Genomic DNA, 17672 nt, shown 5'->3' with positions numbered 1-17672 from the left:
CAGAGTTGTGGAGACCTGCGACATAGGATTTTTTTTTTTGTGGCACCATTGAAAAATTTAGTTGCATTTGCGACTCAATTGGTTGCAGTCTAGAGCCCTGCTACCAGAAATGACCCAACCAACCCGAATCAAATATGATAAACTACACAGAGAGCTCATCCAGAGGCATTAACAGTCATGTCAACCATGATGAACTTAAATAACAAATGTCTGAAAACAAAACAGAACAAAAAACAAAACAAATTCATGGTTCATGTCTCACCTTAGTCCTTCCAACAGAGTCTGTTCTGCCTGCAGTGGGAAACCTTCAGTCTCCTCGGTCCAGAAAAGAGGTTCTCAAAGGTTTTGTGGTCACGAGTCTCTTTCAGAGGACAACATTATCCCATATAATCAACCTCAGCTTCACATGATGATGTGCACTAACAGAAATATTTAACATTGTTCACAAGAAAGCTGGCTGGCTAATAATTCATTAGTAGCAGGAAAGAAAATAAATGAAAGGTAAAATACAGACGTTTGCTGTGTGTCCTTCTTTCACTCTGTACCTGTTTCATCAGTCCTTACAGGACACGGAACCAAGTGTAGTTTCATATGCAAACACAGCTGTCACGCCCGGCTGCCTGAGGTCAGGTTACATCAGCCAGTTTGTTCCTCTGTTTGTGTTCACTACAGCTTCAGTTCAGTTTTCAGTAACGTCCAAGAAAGGCACTGTTGTTATTGTGGGGTGGTTTCATGAGTAATGTTTGAAGACAACAGTAAAACAGGAATGATGTACAGGAGGAAAAAATGTTGTGTGTAATCTATTTGTGTGTTGTTCTTGTAACACACAAATTTACCCTTTCTGTGTACAAGAGGCTGCTGGGAAGATTAAGCCAGCCTCCTGATGACATTAAAACAAATCTGAGATGTGCTCCTGTGATATAAACTACAGAGCAATTCAGATCCCAAACAAACTTCAACTCCATTTGTGAGTACAAGAAAACAATTATTAGAATATAATGAGCTTAAATTTGCTTAGATGAGATGGTCGAGCTGTAGATCAGAGGAATAGGGAAGGATTTGTGAATGTGTGTGTGTTTTAGTTTGGTTTAGCTATAGGCCTGAGAGTGTGTGTAATTGTGTAGAGGGAGAGGAATTTATTGACACTGGGGGTCTGCCTGTCATAAAAGGAGACAGGAAGCTACAGTTGGGGGATGATAGGACTGTATGGAACAGATAGGAAAGAGAGGAGGAGTCTGTTACCCTTGTTGTCCCCGAATGTAATAAAAGCTCATAACTGTCACATGGTCTAATTGTGGTCTGGAGGGGAGATGGACTTTTATGACCGGCAGGAAGTCACATATACAGAGACACACACCCAGTGCTTTAACTGTTACGACACACACACACACTTACTCACGTGCACACACAGGTACGCACACACACAGGTACTCACATGCTCGCACATACATACACAAACACACGGTATTTTGGGTTTATAACACATCATGTGGGTTTTACGATGGGCGGGTCGCTTCTATAAGACTGGTTGTAACAGACAAAGAAGTTGAGATCTGCAGAGGGACACCGGCCCTGTATATCTCCCTTTCTGGAAGGTGCATCTGTAACTGAAGGTGAATAAAGGTTTTGTAAAATAACTACTGAGTTCCGTCTGAGTTAGCCAGAAAGGGCTAACATTGTTATCTTTTTACAAAAAAAAAACAAAAAAAAAACAGCTGAACATGAGAGGTTTTTGGACAAAGTTTGTGTTCTCCATTCTTTAAGCACAGGTTTGAGCACCGTTGAAGCACCGGCACCGTTTCAAAAGTACCGATTTGGCACCGGTATTGGATAAAACCTAAACGATACCCATCCCTACCTGTTAGTGCTACTTCTTGCCTTCTTTGCCTGTAGTACGGCAGTATAGTTACCTTTAACCACAGTACGAAGACAGAAGGGAAATATGGACCAGATCAGACAGGTTCTAGATTCGTAGGAGCCAAGGGTGTATGACAACAGAGTACTTGTAGGTGTAGAAAACACAATCGTATGAATATTTATACTTTCAATCCCATTTTTAACACTCGGTTACACCTGCCTATACAGAAATGTGGACACAGAACAGCAGCACAGTATCACCTATAACATATAATAATAATCAACATAATCTAGTTTCAGTCTTGGCCATCTCAAACACACGGCTGTGACTGCACAAAAGTCCATCCAGCTGCTGTGAAATCCTTTTTCTGAAGCAAAGCCAATCAGAAGAACCTGGGTTAAAAGCAGGTGGGGTTAAAAAGTCTCATCTCAAGCTCCTGCAGTGAAGTCCAAGAATGAAAATATGGAGCTAGAAAAAGACCTGTGAGTGTGGTGATCAGCACATTCACCTAACATGGGAAAGGTCCCTGTCTGTGCTGATCACCTACAAATAAGGCATAAAAGAAGCTCTGTTTGTGTATTAGTTAGCTGGTTTCAGTGATTATATATTTATACATCATGTATGTCATAGACTTATTCTTAAAGCCCTTTTCACATAGGAAGAGCACGCCCTGAGCTGACTGCCAGGTTGAGTAAATGAGACAGAATTTGTGCTGAGCTGATCGCTGCTCTGCATGTCCTGTGCTGTAGTTTGTCATTCTGCATTTCTATCAATGTCACACCATGCTACACTTTGCTTTATGTGGCAGGAAACCATTATTGCACAACACAGGCCTTAAGAAATAGTGTGTTTATACCATGTTTGTACCCATAAGTGAGGGAAAATGAAAAAGAGAAATACCTGTACAGCTCACAGGTGCCATGTCCTGAACTCTTTTAATAAAAACCTTTGTTAAATTTGTACAAGGCTCTCTTTGTTTGTTTGTTTGTTTTTCATTGGTTGGTCATGAAAACTGAAGCTTACACTGTAAACAGCATGAGACGTCTTTTTAAAAGATTCTTCCACTGTGAAAATTATTCTTTTATGTTGTTTATTGTTTGTATTCTTCCTGCTGTAATGGTCGTCTTGTACCTAAATATATCCTGAAAATGACTGGAGCTGTCCTCCTTTCTGGCAAACATTAAGGATAAAAATACAAATGACTGAGCGTGTTGAACATAATATAATCTTTGTGGTATTAGTGACGTTTTGCTGTGGGAAGATCAGATAATGCAAACTGTTTTCCACACTGAGTTTCATTCACCGAGCAGCGATGCTGTTTGTTTTTCACACAGTGAGCTCCTCTCTGCTCAACTTAAGTGGATGAAATCTAAATTTGTCAAAGCACTGAATCAGTAGGTTTGTTAGCAGTTAGCTGCTACCTAAACTGGAGAGTGAGAGGAAGTGACATCACAGAACTCTCCAATGAGACAAGAGGACTCTGAGCCTGTTGTCTCTCTTATGACTGTTTATTGTTTTATTTCTTAAAAATACATAATAAATATACAATCTTACAAATACAAACAAAAATGCTACAAACCCAGAGTGTGCTTGCACCTGATCACCTGAGTCAGGATAAGTCACTGATAAATACAGCAGCACGATGTTCGTTATATTACACTGAACATGTATAATGTGCATGCAATTTTTCTGATGTTCAGATTAGATTTGATTTGTTTTATTGTTATTCCAGTAAAATGCTGATGCAAAGAATCAGTAAACTACAGTATAATACAGCATGTGATGCATCTGATTTAATGTTAGAAAACCACTTTAGACTATTTAACTGTAGCAACAAACAACAACTAGTCTCACAACTATGACATGCATTCAGTTATAATTACAGGAAGTGATGCTTTGCTTTCACTTGACATGAACTTTGAGTGTGAAGGACACAAAGATGAGCTGCTGTCTGGTTACCTGCTGGACTTTATTCTGCTTCCAGAACAGGATCATCACAGGAACCTCAGCTCTTCTACATGGAGACCAAACAAGGTCCCAGTGGACTGAAAACATTCACTGAGTGACTGATTCCATCATTCAAACATTCACATGTTGGATTCATGGAAGGAAAGAACTATATGAACCAAACAGCAGCATCTGGAACACATCTGGAAAACACAATCCCTCCATGCTCCAACAGTCAGGACAAACTCTGATTTTCTGCATTGATTCAACTTTAACACTGTAGGAAATAATAGATTCACATTTGTGTTTACAGAGTTACAAAGTGTTTTATTGAGTTTAGTTTGAATCATTTTCTATCACAGAAAAGTTCATAGAGAATATAAATCATTTGATAACAGCTTCTCATCACAGGAATCATCTGTGTGAACAGATTCAGAGGTAAATACAGGAAATAAACAGAACAGGTAATATGCTGACTTATGAGTGTTATAGAGGAGGAGCATCACAGCAGCAACAGCTTCACCAAATGTACAAAGTAACATTCAAAGAATCTCACAGAAATGCTGCAGTTTGAACATCAACACTCAGCTACAGTCTGAGTTGAAATGAGGCTGTCTGTCCAGATGGTGGCGCTGAAAGCTCACTGTTTCCTGCTCTGTTACAGACACCATCTTATTTTCAGTTTCTTGCAAACATCACCACAGTTTACAGACGATCCTGCAGCTTTACTTTGACCTGCTGAACTTTCAGGGATTATCACCAACATTTCACTCCTGGCTGACTCGTTTTATTATTATTGATTATTGATCAGTCGGACTTCTTTTAAACAAATTAAAATTAATAAAACGTTTCTTCTTTTTTTTTCTTGTAGGGGAGTAGTGTTTGTGTTTCTCAGAATCAGCTGAAAATCATTCAATGAACAAACATTTTTCCATCCACGAAGTAAGAGCGTATAACATGATGTGTTTCAATACTGCATCAGAACTCGTGACAAAAACAAAGAAGGATGCTTAAATGTTGAGATAAAAACACATTTCAGGACTGAGTTGGAACAGATTTCCCTCTAAGACCTAAATAAATATCCACAGGAAGCAGCAACACTGAGTTTAAACTCTGAATAAAGATTTTATTTGTTTGAAAGGTTCAAGGACTGAACTGCTCTGTTTCCTCAATGCGCACTTTAAATTTTCAAAACTTCACAGCTGTGATTGGTCCAAAAGCTGACGAAGGACCAGAGTCAAAATATAAAAGCTGGTTTAATAATAGTGTAATTAATGGGCTTCCTCTGGATCACTAAGAAGTCCCGACCAGCTCAGGACGTATCCTGCCTTCCGCCCAAAGACAGCTGGGACAGGCTCCAGACCCGGAATAAAGTGATAAGCGGAAGTAGATGGGTTGAAAAAAATTCTAACATGAAATCCTGCTGAGTTTTATATTTTAACATTAAAGATGTTTTAAAGGACTGAACATGAAAAATAGAAAGAGCCAAACTCACCAGTTTAAAGAGAGCGAGCAGCGAGCTGTCCCTGTTGTTCACATTAATAATTTAATGATCAGCTGAAGAACGAAGTGACTGTCAGCAGCAGTGAGAAAGACTCAGAGGAGGAAGAAGCTGCTGGCTAGAAATTAAAGACTGATCAGAAAGACAAGAAAAACAAGTTAATGTAAAACATGAACGGCTTTGATTCACACCGAGTAAAAAGGAGGAAACACGAGAGTCGATTCATCTGGAATCAAACATTTTCTTTAAGTCCGGAAAAATAAAAAAATGTTAATACGTGAAACGAGTTTGAAGCAAAAACCAAAACTGAAGCAGAAATGTCAAAATGGTTGTTAGATAAACACTTCCTGCTGTAAAACACCAATATAGACACGGACAAATTATACGGACTGCGCTGGAGTTCCCTGTTGTAGCACATTATATAGACCTAGTGTTCCAACATACACGGACAGATTTCACTGACTAAGCTGGAGCCAGCAGAGCGCTTATATACGAAGGTGGAAACGATGAATTTGCGTCAGCTTTCCACCAACCATGTATAAGTGCGTTTTGGCATGGCGTGTAGGCGGAGCAGAGGTTAGCTATATAAGTAACTCTGTTCCTTCCAGCTCAGTCAGTGAAATCTGTCCGTGGATGTTCGTGTGTGCAGAATGTGGGTATAAAGAAGAGCAGACAGCATCAGTAAGTATTTTATCTGTAACTCTTTTTTTATGTCAAACGTCTCTGAGAGTGTTGAAAGTGAAATCTCTGCTCTCATTATCATTAGATATAATGTTATTATTTTACCAGCTGATGTTACAGTGAAATACAGACTGTTTGCATCGTTTACTTTCAGACAGTTTGTCTTTCTTTTCTCCTCTCTCTCTCTTTGATCAATCGATCATCATTTTTTACAAAGTTGAACAAGTGATGATGTCATTTCTGATTTCACTGTAATGTGAGAACTCACAGAGGCAGATTTTATGAGTTACGCTTTATATTTTACTGTCAGCTTGGAGAAACAGTTTCTTTGTATTGTGATCATTCCTATAAAAGTAATGAGGTTTATATAACACTGTGCTATATTTGCATGAGGCATCAGTTTGAGGTTAATTTTTTATAAGAAGAACACAAAAATTGTTTTTTTTCTCCTGGTGGACAAACTCTGTAACTACAAAACTGTTTCTAAATGATTTTAAGCCTGCTTTGATATTTCTGCAGTTTCTCCTTGTGTTTGTTTGCAGATCTTGAAATGAGTGAATAAAGTCAGATTTTCCATCTTCTAGCTGCACTGCCTGACCTTTGACCTCATGTGTTGATGACTCTTCACCTCTGTCTCCTCTCACAGGGAGAAGATGATCTGCAGGATCCTGCTGCTCATCATCCTCACCTCATGTGTCTCTGGTTAGTTTACAGCTTCACTTTATGAACTCCAAATAAAGCTCAACAACAGATTTGTTCCAGTTCTCAGTGTGTCTGCTCCTCTCTTTCCCTCTCTGTCTCCTCAACAGGATCATTTGTAGTCAATGTGACACAGACCTGCTATCAGGCAGAGGAGAACCACAACATCACACTGGAGTGGACGTTCACCACCAAACCTGACAGATCCACCAAAACTCTCAACATCCTCTGTGAACTGATAACTGTGGTTAAACGTTTAATCCTGCATCATGTTCATGAAGGTGTTGAGGTGTCAGAGTCTCAGGATGAAAAGTTTTCAGGACGAGTCCAGAGTGACAAAGACGCCCTCAGAGAAGGACGAATCAGACTTCAACTGTCCAGACTCAGGACTGATGACTCGGGTCGGTACGTTTGTAAAGTGAAGAGTGATTATAGGTTAAGATCTGGCAGATCTTGGCTAAACGTCACTGGTAAGTTGATTTAATAAAAATTTAATGGCATGTTCAGTACAGAAACCTATTTTGTATAAACTGGGGACTGGGCCTTGAGCGTCCAAGGGTCCCTGAGCAGTTATGGACTTTTTTATATTTCTTAGAAATGTGTGTGCACTGTGCTGCTGTCCGTGTGTGTGTTTGCTTGTATGCTTGTTGTTAGGTTTGTAGCTTGAACCTATTCGCTGGAACGTTAAGACAATATAATTACACTGCAAGCAAGACGCAAGTAGGCAAACATCTTCATGTTACTCGTGCACGGGAGAGAACCGGACAACCGCTTGACTCCAGTTGGTCTCTCCGTCCTCCCGTAACACTGTCCTTTTATTGAGGTTACATGAATATGCATAGGTTCATTAACATACGACGTCTACATACAAACAAAGAGTACCTTGCCTGTGTGTGTGTGTGTGTGTGTGTGTGTGTGTGTGTGTGTGTGTGTGTGTGTGTGTGTGTTGCTGATCAAAGGGTCAAACATCCTTGGTCAGGAAGAGGGTAGACTGGACCCCCCCCGGTGAGGAAGTCCAGCAGTTCATCTAAACAGAAAAGCACTTAGACTAGAACAGACGTAGCTACGTTAATCCTACCATAAAACAATTAAGACAAGATGCGACCTCTTCCCGTGCTCCCAGGATGTAGGTGTGCATTCTAGTGTGGAATGCACACCAAGCCTATGTAGCCTGTTAAAGATCACACAACTTATCACTACACAATTGATTATACACCTCTAAGCATCTATGGTTAAATATTTCTAAGCATAAATGACAATCAACAATACAAACTCTAACATTCCCCCGTTTTTGACCTTTATGCTAGAAAAGTTCCCAGTTATGAATACCTCATGTCTGACAGTTTCAATGCAAACATTTTTATACTCAGCATATGTCAAATCACCCTAAATTATTGCAAAAGTACACAGTTTAACAAATGTATTAGCAGTTACCCCATTCATTGAGCTCATCTCATGGCAAACTGCATCTTACGAGCAACCAAAGAAATTGTTAATTTAATAGTGAAAATAAAAAAGTAACATTTTCAAAAACATCCCAGCTTGGTGATGCTTCCTCCGGGTGTGCAAATCACATGTCTCTCTGCAGAGTGGTTTGAGTTCTGCAGGGCGTCATGAATGTCTCTTCTAGTTGTTTCGTTGTCCATAGGACCAGAGTCCAAATGTATGTAGAATAAACATTCAAACATACCAGTTGGTTTTGTTGTTCGTCAACATGGGTCTCAGCTATTTCCAAAGCTGCAGACCTCTCAGCACTCTAGTTTTATGGCCTCTTACCAGCCCCCATCACCTGACTTCAGACCTTCGTCTTGTGAGGGGGATATTTATGACTCCTTAATTGTCCACGCTCTGCAGAGAAACACCTCTGTGGAAAGGGTGCAGGGTTCAGTTGTCTTACTGCTGTTATGATCCCAGCAGCCTTCAGAGTGTCATCGTATGCACAGTATAGTGGCACAGCATTAGGTGATGTTCATAGGAAACTGCTGTCATCACCACCATAGCTTCTGGTTCCTGTGCTTTCACAGAATCATGATGTCATCCTCGAACTCCTTCTGCGCTGTCGATGGAGCTTGGCACGCTCCCCTCATCCCACGAGTTTTCATGTTCCAACGCTGCTGAAGGTTTAAGGCAGAGCACGTCGTACACCTTAGTTGTCTTCCTCAGCATCAATATTGAATCTTTCATTTTATTTAAAACCTCCTGGAAACTCAGTAGCACAGCTCTCCGTGTCATGTCTGCTGTGCTGAAGATGATCTCTGATCCTCCTGAAGCCTCTCTCCTGGCCTCCCATCTTGTGGACGATCCTCTCCTCTATTTTGCAGGCAGTTTCATGGTCCTTGCTGTGGCTCCAAGATCTGATCTCATGATGGGCCCCAACCAGCTTGACCTTTGACCTCAACCACTGCCTGGCTGTCGGCTATGCCTGGAATGGTTCACGCTTCTCACTGGGCCTCTGAAGATTTCTCAGGAGATTACTGCTGCACCTGTATTTCCTTGCTAAGAAGAAAAACTTCTATTTGGAGAGCATGTCAACAATCATCAAACCACATTCTTTAGTTCAGTGAACTTCACTTATAGGCCATCAAAGCCTCATCTGAACATGGATGCACCACTTGCATAGGTTTAATACTTGTAAATAAACGGCTAATCACACAAATCACTGCAACAATAATAGTAAACATTGTTTAATGTTAATCCTTGCACTCCACCTCTTGACGCATGGACATTCCCATGCGTCAACTCACCAAACCTGGATCCCTGTCTTAAAGAAAAAGATTAGCTAGATCATGTCCCAGGCAACATCAGGGCATCTCCTCTGGAGTAGCTCCGTAACCCTGCAATAAAAGATGTTAGCGTGTGTTGCATATTAAGTTTGCTTAACACCTGGCTCTCCCAGGAGCCTGCATACACACCATCACGGCCTGGAAAGCAAAATCTGGAAGTGAAATCAAACTTCATACCTGTAAACAATTGTATCATAAGAGTAATAAGCATTCAACATCAGCAAGACAAGTGTCATGTGCAGGTTTTCTCAAATCAGTAACTACAACTATTACCCTAATTCACCTCAGACATGGATTATCCCATGTACTCCGTTAACATTAATGTAATCAGTGACTTCTCTTAAACAAAGTCACTCCACTCATATATTATTATTATGGGTTCAAAAGTGGCCAGCAAATGAGCCCATAATAAACTATTCCATAAATACCGTAATCTCTTATTTGTTTTACTCATGTCACTTGTCCGCTTCAGCTGATTCTTCTAAATGCAGTCTCAGAAAAACAAACATTAGCAATACACATTGACCATCCTGGTGGGCAGGCGTCGGCCATCCACATTCCAGAGGTGCCATAAAACACCATAAAGTTAACACTCGCTGTGGAAAAAGTAACACTGGTCTCATCACAGTATGTCTCAAACTATATTAATTTCTCCATCAACATATAGCCTGTAACTACAGTTTTCTTCACACATAAACCCAGAAATCTTGTAGTAGAGAAACATTAGCCAGTATTCCTATAAATCACATGATCAAACACATGAAGAACCGTAATGCTGTAAAAACGAAAATGCAAATGTTAGCGCTTGCGCAGGCGTATGCATACTTTGTCATAGTTATCTCTGTGAGCACACAAGCTAGTGAATGACACACACATAGTAAATTCACAGACACAGAAAATGGCATTTAAAATGTTAAATCATCACGCAACCTCGAGTGTTGCTGTCATCTTTCTGCTTCTGTAAAGGGAAGCACACACAGACTCATCTGCACCCCTGCCAGGCGGGGGTCAACTTCACACAGTCGTGTTACATCAGTAAAGTCTTGTCAACTTTTGTCAGCTTTTACCAGTCAGTCAGTTTGTTTTCCTTTCACTCACTCATTCATGCATTCATTCTTTCTTTCTTTGCTGATAGTGGAACCTATCGTCGCATTTAGTTTCCACTCTCAGCAAAATGACGTCATTTCAAAAAGAAAAAGAAGAACTTTAGTTTGGATTACATCGCTGAATCCTTTTGGACTGGGACTGTCATTTAATAATTGTCCCAAATAAGTGGCTTTCTCCAGAGTCCATTTAAATGTGGAGAACTCACTTGGCACAATTTTCTCGACGACGTGTAGCGCTTTTAATTCCCGACGTGCAGATCTGCTTAAAGAACAGAGATTATCAAACAAAACTTTCAGTGCACTGTGAAAGTATCAAAATAAAAAGGCCTTGTTAAGTCATGACACAAACTCCTCATCTCAGGTAAATCATACCATTAGCATGGTTCATCATACCATCATACTAATCGGCAGGCTCAACTTCACAACAAAAGAAAAATCATCAGCTAGATTCACTCCAAATCAACCATCAGCTGCACAACACACAACATAATCCTAATGTCTTATTAGCTATGAGTTTAATTACCAGGTCTGTGCTCTTCACTCATTTAGGCCACAGATCTATTTTATTCAATTTTCCTTTTCCCTTCATCATAAAACATGTGACATGCTGTCATGCACTTCACAAAAAACGTTCGTTCTGATGTATTCAGAGTTGTGTATCTAAATACAGGAATCACTCGCACATCAAAGCAGGAAACTCAGTGTTTTAGAGTCTCTACTCAACACACAACAAACTCCAACACATCTCATTCACTCATACTAGAATTCAGTCACCTTTCATTAATCTAAAACCAATCAACTAATTTGCATATCAGCTATTAACCCACTAAGTTGACAGGACGACAGAAAAGCATGTTCAAAATAGTATCACAAAAGACAATTTCCCTCATACAGTAAATTACATGTGCTGCCTCAATCAAGCAGGAAGCTTCTCCCAATTTACCATTTTAACAACTAAATTTATTGTCTGATCACTGGTTGGTCAAACCAGGATTTTTTTTTTTTTTTTTTTTTTTTTCCCACAAAGGTTAAATTGTTGTCCTGCAACTTGGAGAGTCAATTTTTTTTCTTTAGGATAAATTCAGCATTTGATAACAAGTGTCTGCTAAATTGACACTATTGTAACACTGATGAAAGATAACAAGCTAATTTTCATTACATGTGTTTGTGTTATTAGGCAGGTCTAATGCATGTCTGTGGAGCTGCATCTCCAGCAGAGCATGTTCTTAAAGCTGCCTTTCCTACACATTTCTCTGCTATTATTTAATCATTTCTTAACTAATGTGCTATGAGTCTTCATGAGTCATTTTGTGTTTGGAATTGTTAGTAGGGTTAATGCATGTTTTGCTTGTGTGTGTGTGATTTTGTATATGTTTCTATTTTCGCAATGTTTCAGACTCCGTCTCAATTTTCCAACTTAAGCAGTCAGTTTTCTTTTCCCCAGGTTTGCTAACCCAAATTTTGATTTCCCACATTAAATAATTCCTATGTGTTCTCACCTAGTCTTCTCACTCTGTTGTCCTCTCCCACTTCAACAGTCCAACAGCCGGCAGTTCTCCTTCAGCTTTGTCCTGTGTCCCACTGTCTCTTCTTGCCATTTTACTCCACAGGTGGCAAATGTCAAACTCCAACTGTTCAGTTCTCCTCAAACGTTTTCTTCACATGCACAGTGAAGTCACAGCCACTCTCACTATTGTCCTCTGATGCGGTTGACTTCGTGCTAGTGGCTGAAGTGCTGCTGCTGCTGCCTTCCTGGGCGACTTCTTAGCAGCTGCTGCCGGTTTCTTGGCTTTGGCCGCGGCGGGCGTCTTAGCTTTGGTCTCAGTAACCCTGTTCATCTTGAAGGATCCGGAGGCCCCGGTGCCCTTGGTCTGCACCAGAGTGCCCTTCACCACCAGACTCTTGATGGCGGTCTTGACACGGGCCTTGTTCTTGTCCACATCGTAGCCTCCGGCAGCCAGAGCCTTCTTGAGAGCGGCCACGGCTTTCACAATCAGCTCGCCCACGCTGAGGCCGACCTTCTTGGGCTTGGAAGTCATCGTCTTCTTCTTCTTGGCCTGAACCTCGGCGCAGGGCGTGTTTATGATGGAGCCTTTCCCACCACAGCGCTGGCACGTTGAACGCATCATGAAGGGTCCATTTCTTTCATGTCGCTAGCCGCATGTGGCTTGCCCGAGTCACTCAGTCCTTTTTGAGCATTTCAACATGCTGCCGCCGCAGACCCTGGCCTCAGATCCAGCAAGTTTAGCGCACTGATCTCCAAAAAAGTCCCGAAGGCCAGAAAGACGTCAAATAAGTGTCTCGTGCTGAGAACTCAAACAAAAACTCCTCTTCACGCTGCCATCTTGCTCGCCCCTCCGTGAAATTCAACCAATCAGACAGGAAGATGGGTTTGCTTTCTTCTTCTGCTGCTGTTTATCCACATTGCTGCTGCTTTGCTGGGACTTTTTGTGCTCAGGACTTGCTGCTGTCTCTTTATCATGGAGCTGCATTCCTTATCTTCAGGGAGGAGTGAGCTCGCTTGTGAGGTTGAGAAACACATGGCACTGTAAATAAGTCAGCCAGAAACTTGGCCTGCATGTTTCCAATGATGTTAAACTATAACTTTCTTCCGACCGCTGCATGTGGAAAATTGATTCAGGTCTGCTTTTCACCTGAAAGTGACAAACTAAGACATTTCATTATTATCATCACTGCTTAATCAACACATATCTCTCTCTCTCTCTCGCTCTGTGTTTTTGTGAACAGTCCTTTCTTAAAAGCAGAAAATGAAATTATAGTTGTTTTTTTTGGTTGATCAACACAAAACCTTTTTCCTATGATTTTTCTTTTTCACTCTTTTTTTCTTTTTTTTTCGTTACAATAGCTGGTGACCTGCAGAATCACCGCTCTCACTCACAATCAAAGGCAATTACTTTTACACAGCGCACAAAAACACTGTGATGTCAGACACATTCACACTCACTTTTTCATCTGCATAAATAAACCATATGGCTGGAGATATGTGCCATGGTGATCCATAAGCATGATCACCAGTTTATTTAATTATTTTCAACCCAACAAAACAAATAAACAAAAACATGATGCTGATGTTATGAACACTCTACACACGAGTCAAGGTGCAGAAAAACTGCTCATGGAAACGCTGCACACTCTCTGTTTCCCTCTCTTTGAGTAGTTCTCAGACAGCTCTTGATCTGATAATGTGTAGCTTGCTCATCAGCTCAAAAAACAAAAACAAAACTGCAACGCGACATCACACAGTAGTTGCATGCTCTGCCCACAGTGGCAAAGTCTTACACTTACATATTCAACACAGCTTCTCCATCATGTATTTTTAGATGTTTCATACAGGGTTGAGCATTTTAGTTGTTTTCACAGATGTGCTCTATATCTCAACAATGGCTCATAACAAGACGACAGTCTTTCACACAGGTCAAGTGCCTCTATGCACTTCATTAGTTTAAATATTTACCTATATCACTTCACCTCACATGTCATTGTACTGAATTTAAGCAACCACAAGCTTAATGTAGATTACTTTTAACAACTATCCACCTCAATTACGTCTATGGTCTGGCACACAGGCTGTTGTCGATCAGGGCAAGCTAAAGAATAAACATTTTGTGTCAGCTGCCAGGAGCAAAGTCCAGCACAAACGTCTGTCTCCCTCCAACTCACTCTTGGTTGCTTAGAAACCCATGATAACAACAACAGTCGGTGTCACAGACCACATGTTCTGCTCCGCACACACTCACACACAACAACAACAACAACAACGACAACGACAACGACGACAATGACAACAACACAAAATAGGCCTACTCCGGACTCACACCGGACCGCTCGGGACCCTGACCCAGTTGTGGGACGCTCACCCACTCGCGCGACAAAACCCAATGAAGGGACGCTCGGGACACACACCCAGGGCGATTTCAAAACCGGACACTCACCGGACGCTTGGGACCCTTGGGCGATTTAACCAAAACTTCTTTTTCGGGACACTAACCCAGTTATCGCTCCACAAAGCAGCGAACTTCTCAACGCCTCACAAAATGGCGGAGACTGCACAACGACACGGTTATAGAGTCGGCCTCTTTAAACTTACTTGGCGTTGCTTAGAGTGTAATATCAGCCCGAATCCCGCCGACCGTCATTCATCGAGGAGAAAAGACAGACCGCGAATCCACAGGAACTTCCTGGCTGACGTCAGTCTTTCAGCGTGCCTCTCCTCCCCTCGGTGAATGCGATTCCAGGGCTCCGGCATCGAAGGACCAATTAATGTTAGGTTTGTAGCTTGAACCTATTCGCTGGAACGTTAAGACAATATAATTACACTGCAAGCAAGACGCAAGTAGGCAAACATCTTCATGTTACTCGTGCACGGGAGAGAACCGGACAACCGCTTGACTCCAGTTGGTCTCTCCGTCCTCCCGTAACACTGTCCTTTTATTGAGGTTACATGAATATGCATAGGTTCATTAACATACGACGTCTACATACAAACAAAGAGTACCTTGCCTGTGTGTGTGTGTGTGTGTGTGTGTGTGTGTGTGTGTGTGTGTGTGTGTGTGTGTGTGTGTGTTGCTGATCAAAGGGTCAAACATCCTTGGTCAGGAAGAGGGTAGACTGGACCCCCCCCGGTGAGGAAGTCCAGCAGTTCATCTAAACAGAAAAGCACTTAGACTAGAACAGACGTAGCTACGTTAATCCTACCATAAAACAATTAAGACAAGATGCGACCTCTTCCCGTGCTCCCAGGATGTAGGTGTGCATTCTAGTGTGGAATGCACACCAAGCCTATGTAGCCTGTTAAAGATCACACAACTTATCACTACACAATTGATTATACACCTCTAAGCATCTATGGTTAAATATTTCTAAGCATAAATGACAATCAACAATACAAACTCTAACACTTGTACGCATGTATGCTTAGGCAGGTGTGAGTGAGTGCATGTGTTTGCCGATGTGGTGGTGCCCAGTAGGCTGGGTGACAGGCACCTCCAGGCCTAGTGGGTGGTGCCCAGCTTGGAGGCTGGCCACACCAGAAGACCATGCCATGTACCTGCTACTGATGAGGCTCGTTGGGGGAGCTATTTGACCCTTTAAGACCTACCACAGAACCAAGTCCGCCAGAGCTTATATTATATTTTTACATGCTGTGGAGCCATTTTTGGGAGCATTTCAAGTTGCTATACATCAATACAACCATTATAGCCCAAACTTTAATAATATGTCTGCATTAGGTGCATAGTAATTACATAAATTGCAAAAAAGTGCAATAAACTACAAAAAAATTGAAAATCGTTTTTGTTTTTTTTAACATATATTTCTAGTTAGAGAAATTTAAGAGGCTTATCCCTCAAAACTGTAAATACAAGAAAGTTGCACAAACTAGTTTCCCACCACAGGAAATTTATTTTAAGTGTCTTCATAGTTTTATTTTTGAAATACACCAATTTTTATATACTGCAGGAAAAACGAAAATAAATATTATGCTGCAAATTTGCAAAATAACAGCATATGCATCAAAATAAACTATTTCCAGCAGTGCAATATGAGTCCTAAGCATCCCAGAAATGACACAGAAAGTCATGAAGTCAAACATAACTTTTAAAAACAGAAGTATAAGCTCTTGAGGCCACGATGGTAAAAAAAACTACATTTCCTCAAAATGACGTCACTTCCGGTTTCGGTAAGGTCATGCGGTCATGTGATAGTTCGCGCTGATGGACGTAGTAAGTGTTACAAACAGCTGATCGGATCGGCGAAGCGTGTTTCTGGAATATCATGTTTTTGTTGCTGCAAGTGATTTTTATGCAGTTTTTGCAAAGCTATATGTGGAAGGAAACTGTGACCTAGGACAAGCTGATGGCATAAGATGCAAGTACAACTCCTCCAGTTTCATATGCAAAAAAAATGATTGCGCTAGCTTACGTGGTTGCAGAGCTACCGGGATTTAAAAATAGTTACGCAAAACAGAGCGTGCCCGCTCCGATCGGCTGTAAAGGGTTAAGAGGATCATTGAAGTCGACTCCAAGAGGACAAGAGTGGCACACAGGTGGACAGCAGGCATGGGGAGTGTGAGGACACGGGAGCAGAGAGCACAGAGCAAAGCGTTTTGGGTGAAGATATGACACAGGAGTCGAGGGAGCGCACAGGGATTATTGTGCTGCCCTTTTTGCTCCACTGTAAATATAGTGCCATGTCTCAGTCAGCTCCAGGGCAGCTGTGGCTACAACTGTAGCTGCCTCCACCAATGTGTGAATGTGAGAGTGAATGAATAGTGAAATTGTAAAGTGCTTTGAGGGTCTCGAAAAGCGCTATATAAATTCAATCCGTTGTTGTTGTTATTATTATCACAATAGTGCGTTTGGGTCCACCTTCCTCACTTCCCCAGACCGTGACAAATAGTGATATTTATTTAATAAATGTGAGAGACTCAGATGTTTGTGTCTCTGCAGCAGTGAGGGATTGTCCTGAACCTGAGAGAAAACCTGAGACATCAAACACAGAGAGACAAGGAAGGATCGGCCTCTGCTGTGGACTGACAGCAGCTCTGCTGCTTCTCTGCTGCTTTCATCCATTTACTGTCTGAATAGAAAACAGGATTTCTACTCCTCTAATAATAGATGTCAGAAAACGTCATCAGATCAAGCAGTGGAAACAGTTTGATCAACAATGTAAACGAGACTGTTGGAGTTCACTTTAATAGCGTGATGGACAGAATAATGAGACATGATCCACAAAATCATGAACTTCATGGAAGTCTGTTCATTCAAAAGGAAACTTCGTCAATCTGTCGGTTTTCAGTCAGAAGATGAAATTTGCTCCATGTTCACTTTACTGATGAGAATCATGTCGACCTCACAGACCTTAATGTGAACTATTAACTGTGTATTTGTATAATATATACTGTGTATATGATGGATTTGTATATTTTGTTGTCACATGTTGATGGGTCTTTATGCAGAGACATGAAAACCTGCAGATCCTGCAGAGTTTGGTGGAAATAAAATCCAACATTGACTCAAACGGTTTAAATATTGTGTTTTCTGCAGTTTGTTCAGCACACGGTGAGTTTACAGGATGAT

At 41.2% G+C, this 17672-nt stretch overlaps 2 protein-coding genes across 2 annotated transcripts; one reads left to right on the top strand and one right to left on the bottom strand.

The window, feature by feature from the left end:
- Positions 1-5896: 5896 nt before the first annotated feature.
- Positions 5897-17179, top strand: LOC309702735 (uncharacterized protein). Its single transcript, XM_082527365.1, has 4 exons — positions 5897-5987; positions 6634-6689; positions 6794-7156; positions 17043-17179. Exons 2-4 carry the CDS (start codon positions 6641-6643, stop codon positions 17174-17176), a joined length of 546 nt encoding a protein of 181 aa, XP_082383491.1. The 5' UTR covers positions 5897-5987; positions 6634-6640; the 3' UTR covers positions 17177-17179.
- Positions 11603-12821, bottom strand: LOC309702740 (histone H1-like). Its single transcript, XM_082527372.1, has one exon. It carries the CDS (start codon positions 12702-12704, stop codon positions 12234-12236), a length of 471 nt encoding a protein of 156 aa, XP_082383498.1. The 5' UTR covers positions 12705-12821; the 3' UTR covers positions 11603-12233.
- Positions 17180-17672: the final 493 nt, after the last annotated feature.

Source organism: Aulonocara stuartgranti (genome assembly GCF_965226115.1).
Source record: "Aulonocara stuartgranti genome assembly, chromosome: 3".
NCBI lineage: Eukaryota > Metazoa > Chordata > Actinopteri > Cichliformes > Cichlidae > Aulonocara > Aulonocara stuartgranti.
The sequence above is the reverse complement of the archived record's forward strand: the minus strand, read 5'-3'. Positions and strand labels throughout refer to the sequence as shown.

Bases quoted from the DNA above. Each gene is read 5' to 3' on its own strand.
- LOC309702740 (XM_082527372.1), bottom strand. From the start codon at position 12,704: ATGATGCGTTCAACGTGCCAGCGCTGTGGTGGGAAAGGCTCCATCATA.
- LOC309702735 (XM_082527365.1), top strand. From the start codon at position 6,641: ATGATCTGCAGGATCCTGCTGCTCATCATCCTCACCTCATGTGTCTCT. The intron at 6,690-6,793 runs GTTAGTTTACAG...CTGTCTCCTCAA, and splicing joins CCTCACCTCATGTGTCTCTG to CAGGATCATTTGTAGTCAAT. The intron at 7,157-17,042 runs GTAAGTTGATTT...GTGTCTCTGCAG, and splicing joins ATCTTGGCTAAACGTCACTG to CAGTGAGGGATTGTCCTGAA.